The sequence below is a fragment of the Coloeus monedula genome, assembly GCF_965178545.1.
Source record: "Coloeus monedula genome assembly, chromosome: 5".
Classification (NCBI taxonomy): Eukaryota; Metazoa; Chordata; class Aves; order Passeriformes; family Corvidae; genus Coloeus; species Coloeus monedula.
Window position 1 is genome coordinate 26941911 of NC_138785.1, and position 16082 is coordinate 26957992.

At 36.6% G+C, this 16082-nt stretch overlaps 1 protein-coding gene across 2 annotated transcripts in view; it reads right to left on the reverse strand.

The window, feature by feature from the left end:
* Positions 1 to 299: 299 nt before the first annotated feature.
* The window catches only part of LOC309573442 (uncharacterized protein), a 58388-nt gene continuing 42605 nt past the window's right edge, over positions 300 to 16082 (reverse strand). For both annotated transcript variants that reach the window (XM_082282420.1, XM_082282419.1), the window contains exons 16-20: positions 14529 to 14640; positions 9728 to 9811; positions 8110 to 8233; positions 3090 to 3180; positions 300 to 2160 (exon numbers count right to left, since the gene is read on the reverse strand). In XM_082282420.1, coding sequence (XP_082138546.1) covers positions 2086 to 2160; positions 3090 to 3180; positions 8110 to 8233; positions 9728 to 9811; positions 14529 to 14640 — 486 coding nt within the window. In that variant the 3' untranslated portion in view covers positions 300 to 2085. The remainder of the gene's footprint in view (positions 2161 to 3089; positions 3181 to 8109; positions 8234 to 9727; positions 9812 to 14528; positions 14641 to 16082) is intronic.

The following is a 16082-nucleotide window of genomic DNA, read 5'->3' on the forward strand; positions in this document are numbered from 1 at the left end:
CACCTTTGTATTCCCACATCCAGTCCATTTGAACACTCTATCATTCTTTTCAACAAATTACATCTGCCATTATAGAGCTGTAAGTGACCAGCTCTCCAGAAAACTGTATCATTTACTCTTTTGGGTTTTGTATTTAACAAAGACTAGGGACAGAACAGACAAAATCTGAACAAAGAAGGGAACCAGCAAGACAATGCATGAAATTGCAGGCAAGTCAAACAAACCCAAACAAAGAACCTTTGAACTAAGTATCACTCTGTTCCAGTAGAAGAAACAACATAAATTACCAAAAAAAAAAATTTATACTTTATAAATGTTCACTTTTATTCAGAAACTTACTGCATACACATTTCCAGAGTCACTTAAACAGCATATTGAGTGTTGAACTGCAAATATTTACTGTAGCCTTTTTATCCTTGTAGGTTTGCTACTGAGGTCTATCACTTTCTTTTTTACTTCCTCCCAATAGGCTTTCAAATTATTAAGGAGAGTTTTCTAACAATCGATGACTGTAAACATAATAAAACCTGCATGCCATTTTCCCTTTGAAGTTATTAACTTGGCTATTTTTCTGCAATGAAGTAATGACTCATTTTTTACAACCTGACTGAATCATGCTGTATACATGGATAGTACCTATGACTTGCTCAGGGAATATTGTGTTTAGATAGATAAAGCATTCATTTATGATACCTTCAATTCAAATTAACAAAACCACAGAAAAGGTGGGAACAATTTATTGCATAGTACTCATTAGCAAGCAAGAGGCTAGGAAATTAGTAACTGTGATGGCACTGGAAGTTTAGGAACAACTAACAGGTTTGGTGACCATTACAAAAATAACTTATTTCCATCATTTTGTCTGGTATTAGTAATGCCTCATTTTTTCAGCACTAAAAAATTAATAAAATCTCCCTAAAATAAACAAAAAATGTATTTCTGAATATAAAATACCTGAACATGTGGAGTAATATTTTTATGGCTTCTGCAGAGAAAATACAGGTATCAGAATTTCCACCTTGCTGTTGTCCCAGAAAGTATGATACAGATTTTTAAGTCTCTTTTTAATGAGGTGAAGAAGTATCCCAATTTGAACATGCTAATCATATTGTGCAGGAAGGGAGATGGAGAGGTAGTAACTGGGAGTCAGAAGAAAGACAGAGTACACTGCATTCAACATGGTTTTCCTTCACAGCAGAAGACACATTTTTGTGGCAAGGGCAATGCAAATGACAGTCAAATAAACTTAATCCAGGCATGACTCTGCTGCACAAATCAAGGATTTAATAGCCCTGGAACAAAACCAGGTATCCCTCCACCACCCAGCCCTGCTTCATCTGTGCCAGGATTGCACCATCACAAGAAGGAGTGAGCGGGCAGACTCCCCTTTCCTCATCTTCAAATTTATTACCACACTAAGATCTGCAATTTACTACTACTCAGTGCTTTCAACTGAAGGATTAATTAGTAAAAGATATTGGAAAATGTAATAACAAAGTCTATCATTAACCAGAGAAAGTGCTGGAAGTTTGGTGGATCACCACCAAAGGTCAGCATTTACGACCAGTCACTGTATAACAGTACCAATTATTACTTTATTGCCCAGCAGGGAAAACTGTTCCCCAGTACCAGACAGTGCTGACTTCCCAGCAGTGCAGAGCAGGTTACCCAGGCTCACTCACTGCACAGGACAAACAGCTGACAGGACAGCAGTCCATTCGATTTTCAAATAAAGGCTGAGAGAAGGAAAAGAGAGATCGACCCAACAGGAGGTAATTTCCATCTTGAAACAAAGATTATCTCATCTCCTAATTAAATGTCGTGTTGCAATTTGATTAAGAAATAAATTAATTCTTCATCCACTGTATTATCTAGACAGGAAATGTTATCAGGCACAGATAAAGCTATTAGTCTGGTATTACTTGAAACATTTGCTAATCTGTGCCATATAGCTAAGCCTCTGAAAAATAACTGTCAAATTTCTACTCTTTAACTTTAAAAAAAAATCTCCTTCAAGAAGCCAGTTCTTGTTTATAACATGTTTTTACACCACTCAGTGTTAAAAGCATATATATTAAACACCTGTTATTCTATCAGTGATTTTAAATCAGGAACATTTTTAATCTGGAAGTCCAACAGCATCTGTCCAAGTGCTTTACCCTGTAAGAAAAAGAACCAAACCAACATTAAATTTTACTATCTAAATATTCTACCACCTTTTTAAAAGAAGTTTTAAAAAATGGTTTAACATGAGTATTTTTCCTATAATCAGTGTGAGAATTCAATCTGTTTTAAGTTTTTTGAATTTTCAAGCATCCAAATCTGAATAGATTGGACAGTTTCTTCATTTATTTGGTACCTAGTGCTAAAATCAATTTATTTGGGGTTCAGTTCTACTATCTAATTCATACATAGCACCACCTTATTCTGTGAGCAGTCTTCTTGACTATGCTGAGATTATTTGCACACACAAGCATTTCTGAGCCTATGAGCACAGCTGTGCTTTGCTGTAGCCCTGGCATTGCTTGGGATCTCATCTTCAGGTTTAGAAGTTACAAATATTTAATACTTAGATTGTACACTTGCAAAAAAAAAAAAAAAAGTTACTTTCACATAACATCACCCACACAAAAGACATATCCATCTGTTTTTCATGTTTATATTATTTATCAGTACTTTAACTACAGAAGGCATAGGCTAAATGAGGAGTTGTAGTACAGTGCATGGTTCCTGTATATACTTGGAAACAATCAGAATTATCTACTAAATCCACATTTTTCAAAATATGAAAGCCTTTCTGATAAACTGACTTTGCTGGTGCATCTAAAAACTCGTAGTCTTCAAATCAGTTATGCTCTTTATGATGTGCTATCTTAATAGTACACATCTTTTTCACCAAATATTGTAAATCCACTTTCTACTTTCCTATGTTGTTTTCAAACCTTACAAAATTAAATAGACAATGTTCATTAATAGGAAATTAAGAGGAACTAGAGTCAAACCCAAGAGCTTACAGTTCCAGCCCAAAAGCTGGTTATGAAGAGACCTATAAAAGATGACTACACTAAAATTATTGCTTTGATACATGCCTGTGGGTCACTTCTTAGGGATGCTACGCCACCACCACCAAGGGAATTCTTCAGAACAAAATTTAATCCATGGATTCCTGGCAACTCATATCTGTAAAATAAAACTGCACATTATTTCTCAGGAGATTCTGGAAGGAACACTTGTAGAGAACATCAACCAAAAGCCGGCATGCAAAATTTTCATGCTTCTGATCACATCCCACTGCTGAGTCAAGTCTAAAAGGTAACAAGATTAACACAAGGTCTTACCTGCCTCCTTATTCCTTCCTCTTACTCCAAATTAGCAGTCCTTAACAGTTTTAAAGTTGAACCATAAGGTAACCATTCTCCTCTATTCAAAACTCATCCATGTCTAATAAAGTTGTTTCTAGAGTTCTTTTTTTCTACAAGTTAAAACCCATATCTGTAAGCCAGAAGTTCAAGATCCAGTATGAACTTGGACAACACAATGGGCAAAATGCAGTATTTTTATTAACTCCTAGTTCTGATACTGTAAAGTACAATCACTTAATTCCTGGAACTCCCTTCTGCTAACAAATGCCACCAGCTCATTGGAAAGACATCCTCTTGGTTCCTGAGAAATACCTATGAGTCACTACATCACTCTTACGACAAACAGGCAATATTATAGCAAATTAAAATCAGAGCTACATTTCAACACTTTCCTGGAGCCATGTACGTTGTTCAGATAAAATTTTATTTTAGTGGGACAGACCTAGTTTTCTGTTCCATTGCCACTGTAAGCATTTTTCCATCCTTGCTTTTGACTGGTGCAGTTCCAATTTGGAAACTTCTGGAGCAGTTTGGCAAATGGCTCTCTGGTTTCCTATTGTTTCAAATTCCATAAATAGGTCTACAGTATATTTCCATTTGCCTCTCCTTGCAGTTCTTCAATGTTTTGTCATCTTCCTTCTCTTGTTGGTTTTCTTTGGTTTTGCTTTCCTCCAGTATTTTCGTCATCTAAGGACTTGATAGCTTTGCTTTAATTCCACAGGAAAGGATTTAAATGAGAACGTCTTCAAACCATGAGGAACAACAGAGAAAAATTATATCCAATTCTCACTCTGTCTCCAGATGTTTGACTGTTGCAATTTAAATCATGCTTCCTCCAACACCACTTATTTTTCTTTAGTCACCTATCTGATCTTCATCTCTTCGCCACAGATTCTTCAAATCTTTCCCCTGATATAGCCAGAAATTCTTCCAGTGCTCTTACACTGTTGATTTTGTCACTTTGAGGTTTCTCTCTTTCAGCTCCTTTTGAGCACTGTGAAAACCATGGCTGTGACTGGTGTTCACAGCCCTGTCTGCCCTTTTATCTTGGGCATATGACCCAAACCTCTCATGGAAGGAGATGATTCTCCTGAGCAGTCTGGCAATCACTTGAGTTCCTGTCGTAAAAAGCACGTAGTCATGGAGTGTCCGTGTCTGTCTTCCAGGCTAAAGTTTTAAGTTCCTTCTACTTTTTCATTACTACACTCTAGTATTATTGTTATTAAGAAAAAAATTGGTGTCAGCATTCTTTTGCCCTTCCTTAAAAACTAGTTGACATGCAACATTATCATGCTTAAAGGCAAATCCACTGGGAAGGCAGGAAAGTAGATTAATCCACCAGTGCTCTACTAGACAACACGAATATGAAGAATAAAGCAGTTTCTACAACAAGTTACCTACCTAATTTACTAAATTTAATACCATAATCAACTATATGGCACAACCAGATGACCCCAGAAAATTTTCTAAAAAACTAAATAAAAATTACTAATCACCACATACCATGAATGCCAGATATCTACCAAAGCACTACACTATAAATTTTACTCTGAAAAAGATGGCAAAGATTCCAGGCAGCAAAGAATTTCACAATTGCCAGATCTTTCCTCAAGAACTAGACTGATGGAATATCGATTCCAGAAGCTAATATCTCATCTCTCAAAAAAAGTGTCACGAAAATCAATCAGGAAAAAACAAATCAGGAGAAAATGAAGAGCATATAAACGCAGAAACAAAAAAAGAGTGGAAGAACTTCCTTTCATTTTCTGCAGTTATTTTGGCAGAGGAAGTATGTAATAGAAGCAACAGATCTTAATTTGGAACACTACAAAATGGCACATTCATTTTATTTACTTTGAGAAAATATTTACAGTGGGATACTCTAGCTAAAACTAGGATTACAAAATAACATATAAAGGTCAGCATCTTCACTATTTTAAGGCTTGTTTGAAGCATCTGAGCATCCAAAATATTTCCACATAGAAAATAAACTCGCACAATAAAAGGAAGAAAAACCACTATAACCATCATACTAGTCTTAAGCAGCAACAACACATTAACAAAAACGCTGGCAGGCATTTACTCAGCATAATTAAACAATTTAAGTTTAATTAACAGAGATCTAAAGGAAAAAATTATCTAATTGTACAATTTGATCAAATGTTTTAAGAGCTGCTTTTAAAAAAAACACGGAAAACAAATAAACCTTTCAAAGAATACACTATCTGTGACAGAAACCAGTAAAACAAGGAATATTCACTGTTCCAGCTGAATTCCTATGCTTATACACAATGGGGTGCATGCTTAACAACTTCCTTTGAAGGGCTGTCCATACTATTCAAAAGTCGGGTTTCCCCTTAAAATGCATGGAAATAATAATGATACAAAATTGTTTAATGCATTTAAATCAAGGGAAAGACGGGATTCTTTTCATCAGAGAAAAGCAGGAACCAAGTCCATAGGCTTAAAGTGTTTGCTTATGAGATATACTGCAGAGAGATACTTATTTTTCCTCTCTAATAAATATATATACAAAAAAGCCATCTAGAAGCTTCAGCATCCACATTTCTTGTTCTTCTCTTGATAAAAACATTGCATAGAAGAAATCATCTGTAATTTTTTGTATTTCTGAGCATTGGAATGTTCTCAAAACATTACATATACCTCATTTCAGAAGATGAAAACAGCAAAATCTCATAGAATAGTTTTACTATCCTTCTTAAATAACTGACCTAGTACCACTACATAAAAAGTTTCTTATTCTATATCTTAAGGTACTCAGATCTGTTAATGTACTCTAGCACTCTAGTGTGGGAAGCAATCACATGGGGATTGAAAGACCATCCTTTGCTATTATTTTACCTGCAGATCTGGAAGCTTAATAGTTTTCGGTGCTCTCTATCAAAATAATCCCACCTTTTCTCTGTTTAGTACACCTATTTAATGCTTCCAGTGAAAAGGCATGAAAGGCACCTGGTTAACAGACTCTGTTCTGTAGTGAGGTAGAGCCGTGGTTGGTATGTTTATAGTAGCAAAACTAATACATAGTTTTTAACTACTCACCATTTAAATAAAGGAAAGGAAGAAAAATTAGACAGCAAGGCAGCTCTTTTTTTATGACAGTTACAACTAAAAAATAAACAAGTAACTTAAAAAGAAACTACAGAATCTGAAGCACATGAGCATAATCCTTATAATCCTAAATATTTCCACAGAAGTTTTAATTCTTTTTCCCCAGTAGCTTTCCAATTCACTCACAGAGCTCCATTATCACATCATTAAAGGAAGCCAAAACCACAAACAGATAATCCAATTAATCAAAATAATTTGGCTTCATCCAGACAGAGCAAATTTCAACTTTTATTTATGAACATAAACAGCATTAAGGAGTGGCAATGAATCAATTTCTAGAAGTATCATTAGGAAGCATGACATTTTTTATTTCTTCCCCTCTCTGCTCTGTTTCAGAGGAAATTCAATTACAGTTCTTAGTATCACTATTTATTAGATACATAGATTTGTTAGCACTTACGAAACAGTGGGCGAGATCTGCACTGAGCTGCTTATGAAGACAAAACCAGCACTTACAATTGAAAGATCAGGGGTTAAAATAACTCCAAGCTGTCTCTGAGCTTTGAGCCGTACTTTTCTGACTCAAGCTCTTTGAACAAGCAAAAAGACAGCTAACAGTTTATCCACTACCCATGGAAATACATAAAAGATTTTGGCAAAATCTCCATATTTGCAGAATAACTGACTTTGTATCAAAGCATGTTTTAGAAGATTGTATGGTTTGTGGCAGTATTAAGCTTTTACTTGTTTTCCAAGAGAGAAAAAGGTTTAAAATCTGTTGACTGTTTTACTGGATATCCTTGGGAGAATGAGCTCCATTCATTACCTCATGCTAAAAGAGCAGTGTATGTTTCATTCAGTCCCCAGGAAGGGCCCTGAGCATTGGCCATACCACAAAAACAAGAATGTTATGTATGTTGTCTGGCAGAAGATATTCTTTTTTAGATGAGTATCACATAAACATGTCCTGTTTAGGATGTATTCTCTTTCAGGTTTTAAGAGAAATTAGTGATGCTTTTTCTTTAAATTCTGGCTTGGTATATGTGGCACAAAGGTGGGTGAGAGTGGGGTACTAGAGGGAATACTTTCTCTAAAGTGAGTGAACTTCATAAATATTAAAATGTTTTGCAGAAACAGGGATAGTATGAGGCCCATTTCTGATGGATCACCAGGCAAGTTTGGACTCCAGACTACACTGGCTGTGTGAATGGCTTTCAGGTAGCGTTTTACAGATTTTTAACTCTCAGTTCAGCAGTGGCTCAGGGGCTTGGGAAGTTTCAGCTACTAAGGCTCCTGCAGTTTTGAACCATTTGGAAACCAGTGGAAAGATAGATTTCTCAAAGGGCATTGGAAGCTATTTCTAGTCGGTAAAGACATTCTGTACTGGAACAAAACAAAGGAACAGCCCCAACACTACTATGCTAATTCTGGGAATTTAAATGCCTTCACTAAATGGATTCACAGCCTTTGTCCAGCTTTGAGAGAGGCCCAAGTTCATGTTCTTTCTCAGTGACTATGCTCAAGTTGTTCTTTAAAATGTCAAAGGAAGATACATATAAAAACCTAAAGTCAATACACACAAGTTTGCAATATTTACGTTAACATACTTTAAGATAACTTCTGATGCAATCATATATCTACCATACAACTGTGGACTGAGCAGCAAGCTACTCACCTTGTTACTAGGTCTTCTTCTGGTTTTTCATGCTCTAATAGGTGTTGAAAGTAATTCTCCAGGGCTTGAGCAGTTAAAGTTTTCTTTAAGTATGGATAGTAGAGGGGATGCCGTGCTATCACACCTGTCAGGCATTAACTGGCATTAGTTGAAATAGGAACTGTTAAAATCAATTTGTATTTATCCTTTCAAAACCAATTTGAGATCCTCCGCTTAACTGAAACTGTACATTTGGATCCTCTTTAATGAGCTCCTGAATAAAAAATACAACAGTATGACAGCTCTCCCTCTGTCACTAGCGACTTAGGGTGGAGCATGACACAAAAGAATGCTAAGTGACCACTAAGTGATCTCTGTATTTTTTCTGGCTGCAAACAGTCCCTGCCACACTGAAAGACACCTAAAGAACAACAACATCACAACAAACAACCCACAGGCAGTTCTCTTTCCTTAAATGGTTTTATCTAAGTCATCATAATTAACCACAATAAGGCCTGATCAGTGACTGAAGGCTTGGTCCTTGCCCCACCGCTTGCACGGGATTCTGACGTGTGACAAATCAGTTACATTTTTATTGCTGTAAATATGCTTTATAAGCTTCAGCTAATTTTATGCTGAAGCTGAGGTTCCAGAGCAGGATCAGGAAAAGAGCTTTGTGTCACAGGGACCTTTCTATCTGTGGACTTAAATTAGAGGTCAAGTTTGTTGTTGAAATTGTTGTTCCTTTGTATCTGAAGCAGTCTATTAGGTATGCATCGTTCATGACTTGGCAATGCTACACTGTGACAGTGGTCAATCATGGGGAAAGAAAAAGAAAAAAAAAAAAAATCAACATTGCTTCATTCTTCAACCCAAATAAAACCAGTTTCACAAACAAGGACAAGAAAACTATATTCCTAAATACAAATGAACAAAATTAATCCATTTTAGCATGACAGCTAATAGCAAATCAAATCCCAAACGCACCTTTAATTCATACTGAGCTTTGAACACCACACGCTCTCATCTTCCAACAAGTAAGAGAGCCAATTGTTGCATGCAGAAGTAAGGAATAGAAGGAATTATTAAACAATGCAAGAAGCAGCACAATCAATGCAAAGAGACTGCATACTGAAATATACCATTTGCATTAGCAATATAATAAAAACATTCTTGTACATACAAGAACAACTTTAGTATTTCCTAACACTGTCAATGTTTTAGTCACAGACATGCTACAAAATTAATATATGAAAATATTATACATGATCAGACAACCAAGAAATTATACTACATAACATATACACATGAAGAGTAGCAACTGATGTGTAAAAGAAACCTTAGAAAGGAAGTTCTTAACTTTTGGGAGCTCAACTTTCCAACCCTAAACAAAAATCTTCCTTTTTAGTATGATATGCTAGTATATTTTCATAGTACTTCAGATTACAACAGCTGCTAATCACAAGACTACAGATATTTCATTTGGAAAATCCATGTTCAATACATACTCGCTTTTGTTTCAGCACAGTTTAAAAAGTAAAAATCAAGTGATGGTTAAAAAATTAAGACTAGCACTTTGATATGTAACTCTTACATGAAAATCCTACATCATTTCAGAAAGCAAGAGAAAGAAAAATACCTATGTTTGCAGAATTGCCTTTGTCTCCACTTCTAGTATAGGCAAGATCTTCTAAGCGATAAGTATGTGGACCACTTGGCAGATCTGTACAACATAAAAATGAATTCATTTTAATGGTGCTACAAATAATAGCATATTTTGAAGGAGTAACTGTCAGTTTAAGTGCATGCTTTTTGCATTGTTTGCAGTACTTCTGAAAACGATTCCGATCTGTCTTCTCACAGGAGCACCTAGAGAAAAAGAGGTAGACTGGGGGCCAAAATGATGAAGTTGATCCCTCCTGCTTCATCTCCCAAATCCTTTTTACTTTTTTACAGCCAAATACTGTACCCTTCAATATGACTATCCATCTTGGTCTTAGCAATGCAGTATCTCTGAAGGAGCCATAGCAGCTGCTTGTCTTTTCTTGCCTAACCAGTAACTTCTGTCCCCTTAACACACAGATCTCTGCTTCCAGTGCAGGTAGAAAATACCTGTAGTTGCTACTGTCCTGATAATTCTGTAACGTCTGTCTAATCTGCTAATGCCTGTAGAAAACAGTAACAATTTAAAATTCCTTTTCAAGACAACACATCTCTCACTTGCATTTGCACTGTTGTAACATCACTTATCCAGCAGTATAGAAGAAACCTAAGATTTCTTTTTCAAGTTACTGTTTTTATAAATATCTCAGTATTATACATGAAAATGTATGCTCTATCTAGGAGGCCAATTTCGATTTTTTAACCTGTTGATGTCGGAGTATTGGATGTTCAAGGAACATGGAGGTTGTTGCACTTTGCTAAACAAGTTCATATGAAATATTTTTATCCATCTACATGTCAAAAAGCAAACCCACCCCTGTCCAAATCCAGAAACTCAATATTGTGGGATTCACAGAGTATATACCTAAGGTTTGATGGTTAAGTTACACAGCAATTGTTGATTACTAAGAGTACTAGGCTGTCACCATCTAGCTCCTGTTCTCTGAAGTGAGAGATGAAGCACCCACTTTGCTACTGAGTTTTTCATTGATCACAGTGTAACGCTGAAACTTGAAGCACAGTCTATACCCAAGCTTTTAGGCACTGAGAACTGAGTAATTTTCAGTCAGTTTTGCTTGTGATCCAACTTTCCTACAGCCATATCAACTCTCCTGGCCTCCTTGGCTTTTGAATCCCACTCTCAATAACAGACTGACTTCCACTCCTAACTCACAGAAAACTTCTCATCCCTCAGTCCTTCTCTCCTCTGTCCCCTTCCTGTCTTTTTCTCATCCTTCTGGACTCAAGTGGCAGTTCTCCCCCTCTCGCTGCTCCTTGGACACCAGTAAGGGGAATATGTAGAGCAGGAAAGGACAGCCTTCCTGCTTTGTGACAGCTTCTGGTGCAACTGCTGCTGGTGGCACCCAGAAGAAGCAATTCACAATATCCCAAATTTAAAGGAATTGAATATACAGGGTATTGTAAATCAGTTATGCTGGACTAACTTCATGTTGCAAGGCACAATACAATTTGAAAATACATCAGTCTGTCCTTTCTGTACTATTATTGCTTCTGCTGAGAATAGCAAACTATTTGGGGCTTTTTTCATTTTTAAATTTTTTTTAAATTTTAGCGAGTAGGAGACCCACTATTAAAGGTATTATGCTCCAAATGCTGGCCAGGGGCATCATTTAGAGCACAGTGCACCTACTATGCAGGCATAAATGGATATGTACTCTGTGAACTGCACCAGGTAATCAGGTAAACACAGCCCTAGCGAAATCATCGTTACCTTTAACTCCTCCCTGCCCACAGAAAATTGCTGACACAGACATGAGCCAGCTGACATGGGTAATAGAGAAACTATGTCCAAATCCTACTGGCTGCAGTTTTCATGGACTCTTTCAGAAAGGGAAGCTGAAAGTCTGTGGCAGTGGCAGCTGAATAGATCCCTAAAGTCCATTTGAGTATGGGGTGGGAGATATACTGGATAACAAAAATGCCTTGGTATGACATGACACATAATTTGTATAGTGTATCTGTATTTGGTTGAAGCAGATCAGGCAACACTCACGAGAGGAGCTTTGCTGGCACATGCGAGTGGCAATAACAAGGAAAACAATAATGAAGAACTAGGGGTTCAGCACAGCAACCTCTTCTACTGGCACAGCTGGATCAGAAAATCTTCCCACAATCTACCCAAAAAACAACCTATCAGCATTAAACTGCTTTAATTAAGACCTAAAGTTTTATAATATATATTGGGTCACTGTGAAAGATGAGATGAAAGAGTGATTAGAATTTAGTCTGGCACAATGGCTCCTCACTGGTAGAAAGTCACCGTAGCATGAAATTTTAAGAGGTTAAAGCATACAATGTAAAAGAGGTAACACAGGAGGTTTGCTTTGAGCTTGAAGCTCACAATCTTTTCCATGTTCACTTGCAAGCAGAAATGTGCCACGAAATTTGGCAGAGAATATTTAAGGATGTATTTATTTAATCGGGGATTAAAACATCTCCATTGAGAGTGGATCTGAAAGTCCAGCTAAAGCTCATTGCTCATTTTGGACATGACTAACACACTTCATACAATACAGAAATCACATTAATTTTAATAATTTCATTCAATATACAATTCAATATACAAAAGAGAGTGCTTCTTCAATATTTGACAATATCTAAATTGCATAAGCTGTAGAAATCTTTTCTCCATCAGACATTTTACACAGTCTCTAACAATCTCCCTTTAAACAAAACTAGTTCAAGTCAGTGTTCTGGTGTTCTCATTTATTATTACCCTAATTGATTTATCTTTCATAATCTGTTTACCAGTAAATTATTTTCATTTAATAAACATCTTAAACAAATCTACGAAAGAATTCCCTTCAAAGCTAGGGAAAATGGTAAATTCAAATTCCACCCTCCCAGAACCACATCTAGCAGCATATTTCAAATCCATTTTCACATATTTCTCTTATCTATTCAACAACAACTAACAGTCCCTCACACTTGAGATAACCATGAAACTAAGAAAAATACTTTCCTCTTTTCTAAATGCAGACAGAAAATGCTTTAGCAGAAGCTATTCCTTTTACAGTCTAACCCATTTGTCTTTCTCATCCATGCTGTTCTACATTAAGCCACAGAACTAGGTAACTATTCAGTCACATACAGAAAGCATTTATATTTACAACTAAGGGCAAAAGTTTAGAGATCCTTCTCAGGGGAAACAACCAGAGAAGTTCTGCTGTCTCTCAAAAGTGGGGTTTTGGCTGAAAAAAAGCCTGAAGAATTCAGTAGTTAAATGCTGGTGTCAGGCACCTCAGAAAGTTTTCTCAAATTATAAAAAGTCAACAGGGAGTCCAATAGCTTTTTGCTTCTCCAATATTTAGCACTGTAGTCACCTTGGAAAAAAACCCCAAACCCAGGACCTTTGCTAACCCTTTCATTAAGCAGAACAGTGACTTCCTGTCCGTCAACTTGCCCAGTCTGATGGTGTGTATGCCCCACTGCCCTCCTCCTGAGAACTCCCAGGGATCTGAGAGATGCTGGTGTGACATCAGATTTCCAACAGACATAAGAGCTGAAACCATACTTAAAGAGTTTAACTTGTTGCTGCACAGCACAAATCATTGCATTGAAGAGATGTTTGAACAGATGGGGAAAATGACCACATGCATGGCAATCAGGCATCCACAATCAGTGGCTTTCAAATGGCAATAAACACAGTCATGTACGTATTTCAAAATTTCTCTATGTGATACAGAACATTCCCTACTAACTCATACTAGTTGTTACACTATTCTATTACTAGTTTTGAGAACTACTATTCACCTTTATCTGGAATCCAGAATAAACCTTAACATGTAAGTGCCTTAACAGCATTAATTTTTCAAGTATACACAGACTGAATTACTCTTTCAACATCAGTATTATTTTTAGGAATTTTTCTAACTCATCATTTTTAGATAGAGTCACCTCATTTAGATTTTCAAATACCTATCCACAGCTTTAAATTAATTCTCTCAGTTCTCTGGTAAGCAGAAATAAGATAATGAAGACTGTTTGGGCCAAAAGGGAATTATGGAGCATGCTATACATTAAGAAACACTGTATATAGTTCAGCCATTAGAAATAACAAAAATTATCAGGTGTCCAGCACTTTCAGTAATTGCTTGTATGAGCAACTCTGATTTAACACTTCCTTTTCACTGCAGACATCCTGACCTGCTCCATTCAGCTCACTAGTTAGCCCTTCTCAAGGTTCTTCTTTTCTTTCTTAGAGAATTTGGTTAGACAAGTCTAGCAGCAACACAGGAATTATCATGCTGGATTATTAATCTAGGATGGTTTCTTTTAAAGTCACCAGTTCCAGGTTGATCCCATTCTTGCTAATTTTGTGAAGGCTGCCATATGGAACAGGAGCAAATTTTAATTATCTAAGTGCTGTAAGTCTGTAAGTCATTCTGTATGTCTGTCCTCTATTCTGAATGCTATTTTGATGTAAGATAAACCCAACTACTTCCAGAATTCACAAAAAGTAAGATTACAGTATACTTTGAAACCACCTTTCAATTTCAAGCCTTCAAACTTTGTATGGTCTTCAGTTGTGTTTAAGGCTTAGGGGTTTTAAACAAAAATTTACTTCCATACTTGTTATAGTTTCAAATACGTGTTATACTGCATGACACTAACCACCTTCCCAAAAAACCATGGGTTTTGCAACAGTCATAAAAATGCATCACATAGAGGCAAAACGTATTTCACAGACAAAATCTAACATGATTTACCAGCATGAAGATAGCAAATTATACATTCACAAACAAAGATGAACATACCTTTCAATTCACTGCTAATCTTGGGTAGATCAAATGAAACCACCTCATCTGATGTAAACGTGAGATCCTCCTCATATATCTCAACATGCTGTCCATTTAAAAATAGGTTGATCTGTACAAAGAACACAGATTTTCAAATAGTCAAATCCATTGCAATGTGAATAAATAAAGCATATTCCTAATTAAGTATTGATCTAGTATACTTCCAGTAATAGCTTTACAGATAAGGCTCTGTTGCTCCCTTTTAAAAGGTCAAAATACAATAACAATTCATTATAAACCTAAAAGAAACCTTTTTTTAGGGAAAAAAAGGCACAAAAAAAGCAATGCTCTGTCCAGTTTGGTATCTTTTAAAGGAAGACAAATCTCTTTCCATCTCACTCTATATACTGCAATATTATGTGGAATTCTGTCACAACTCTTGACAGCAGAATCCCAAAACTTGAATGTTTCCATCTTTTCCATGATGTAATCCCTTTTTCTTCTTAATGTTGCTCTCCATATTAAAGACAAACTTCTCTCTGCATCCTGTATTCATCTTCAAATGTATTTTGTGAAAGCTGTTAAAAATATACATCAATACCGGAATTTTGGGGTGGAATGTTGCTCAGTAGCAACACTTAGAGTAGACTCTAAATCAAGGACTTTACAGTTTCCCATTCTCTGCCAGCAAGAAGGTGCACAGGGAGCTGGGAGGGAGGAAGGCCAGGACAACCTGACCTGAACTGGCCAGAGGGATATTCCACACCAGAGACCATCATGCCCAGTTATATAAATGGGGAGAGTGGAGAGTTGGCTGGGAGCTGCTGATCGCTGCTGGGGGACAGGCTGGGCACTAGTCAGTGGGTGGAGAAACACTCTACAGTGCATCACTTACCTTTCTTGGGTTTTATTTCCCTCTTTCTTTTTTTGTTACCTCCCTTTTAATAATACCAACAATTACTACTTTGTTTCAATTATTAAAACTGTTCTTATGTCAACTTGTGGGGTTTATTTTTCACCTTTTTTCCAATTCTTCGCCCTATTACACTGGGGAGGGGGGAGGTGAGAGAGTGGCTGAGTGGCACTTAGTTGCCAGCTGGGAATAAACTGTGACAGGCCTTTTTCATGCCCAACATGGGGCTTAATGGGTTGAGGTAACAACAAATCTGGTTAGAACATGTTAGAACAAATTTCTTTCAAGCATTCATTGTATTAGTTTAATAGGCACTGGTCACAATGATTTATTTGCTCTTAAAGTTGATGTGTTTGTTCCTCAAGTTCAATTACATAGTACCTTGCAGTATGTATTCCCTGTAAGGATGTTTATCACCCATGAAAACTGGGCTGAGGTTATCAAGCTGTACTTTGTAACACTGGCTAATGATATGATATAATTGCTGGTTGTGAAACTAATCTGGTATTTGCACCCAGCATTGCTGTCATCTCTGTACTTGGGAGACATCTATCAGAAACTATTGAAAATTAGACCTTTTCTCTTTGGAAACTCAGACCATGGAGGGGACATGCTTCCCTTCATCTTCCCCTTATCCTCCAGGCTAATTACAATAGATC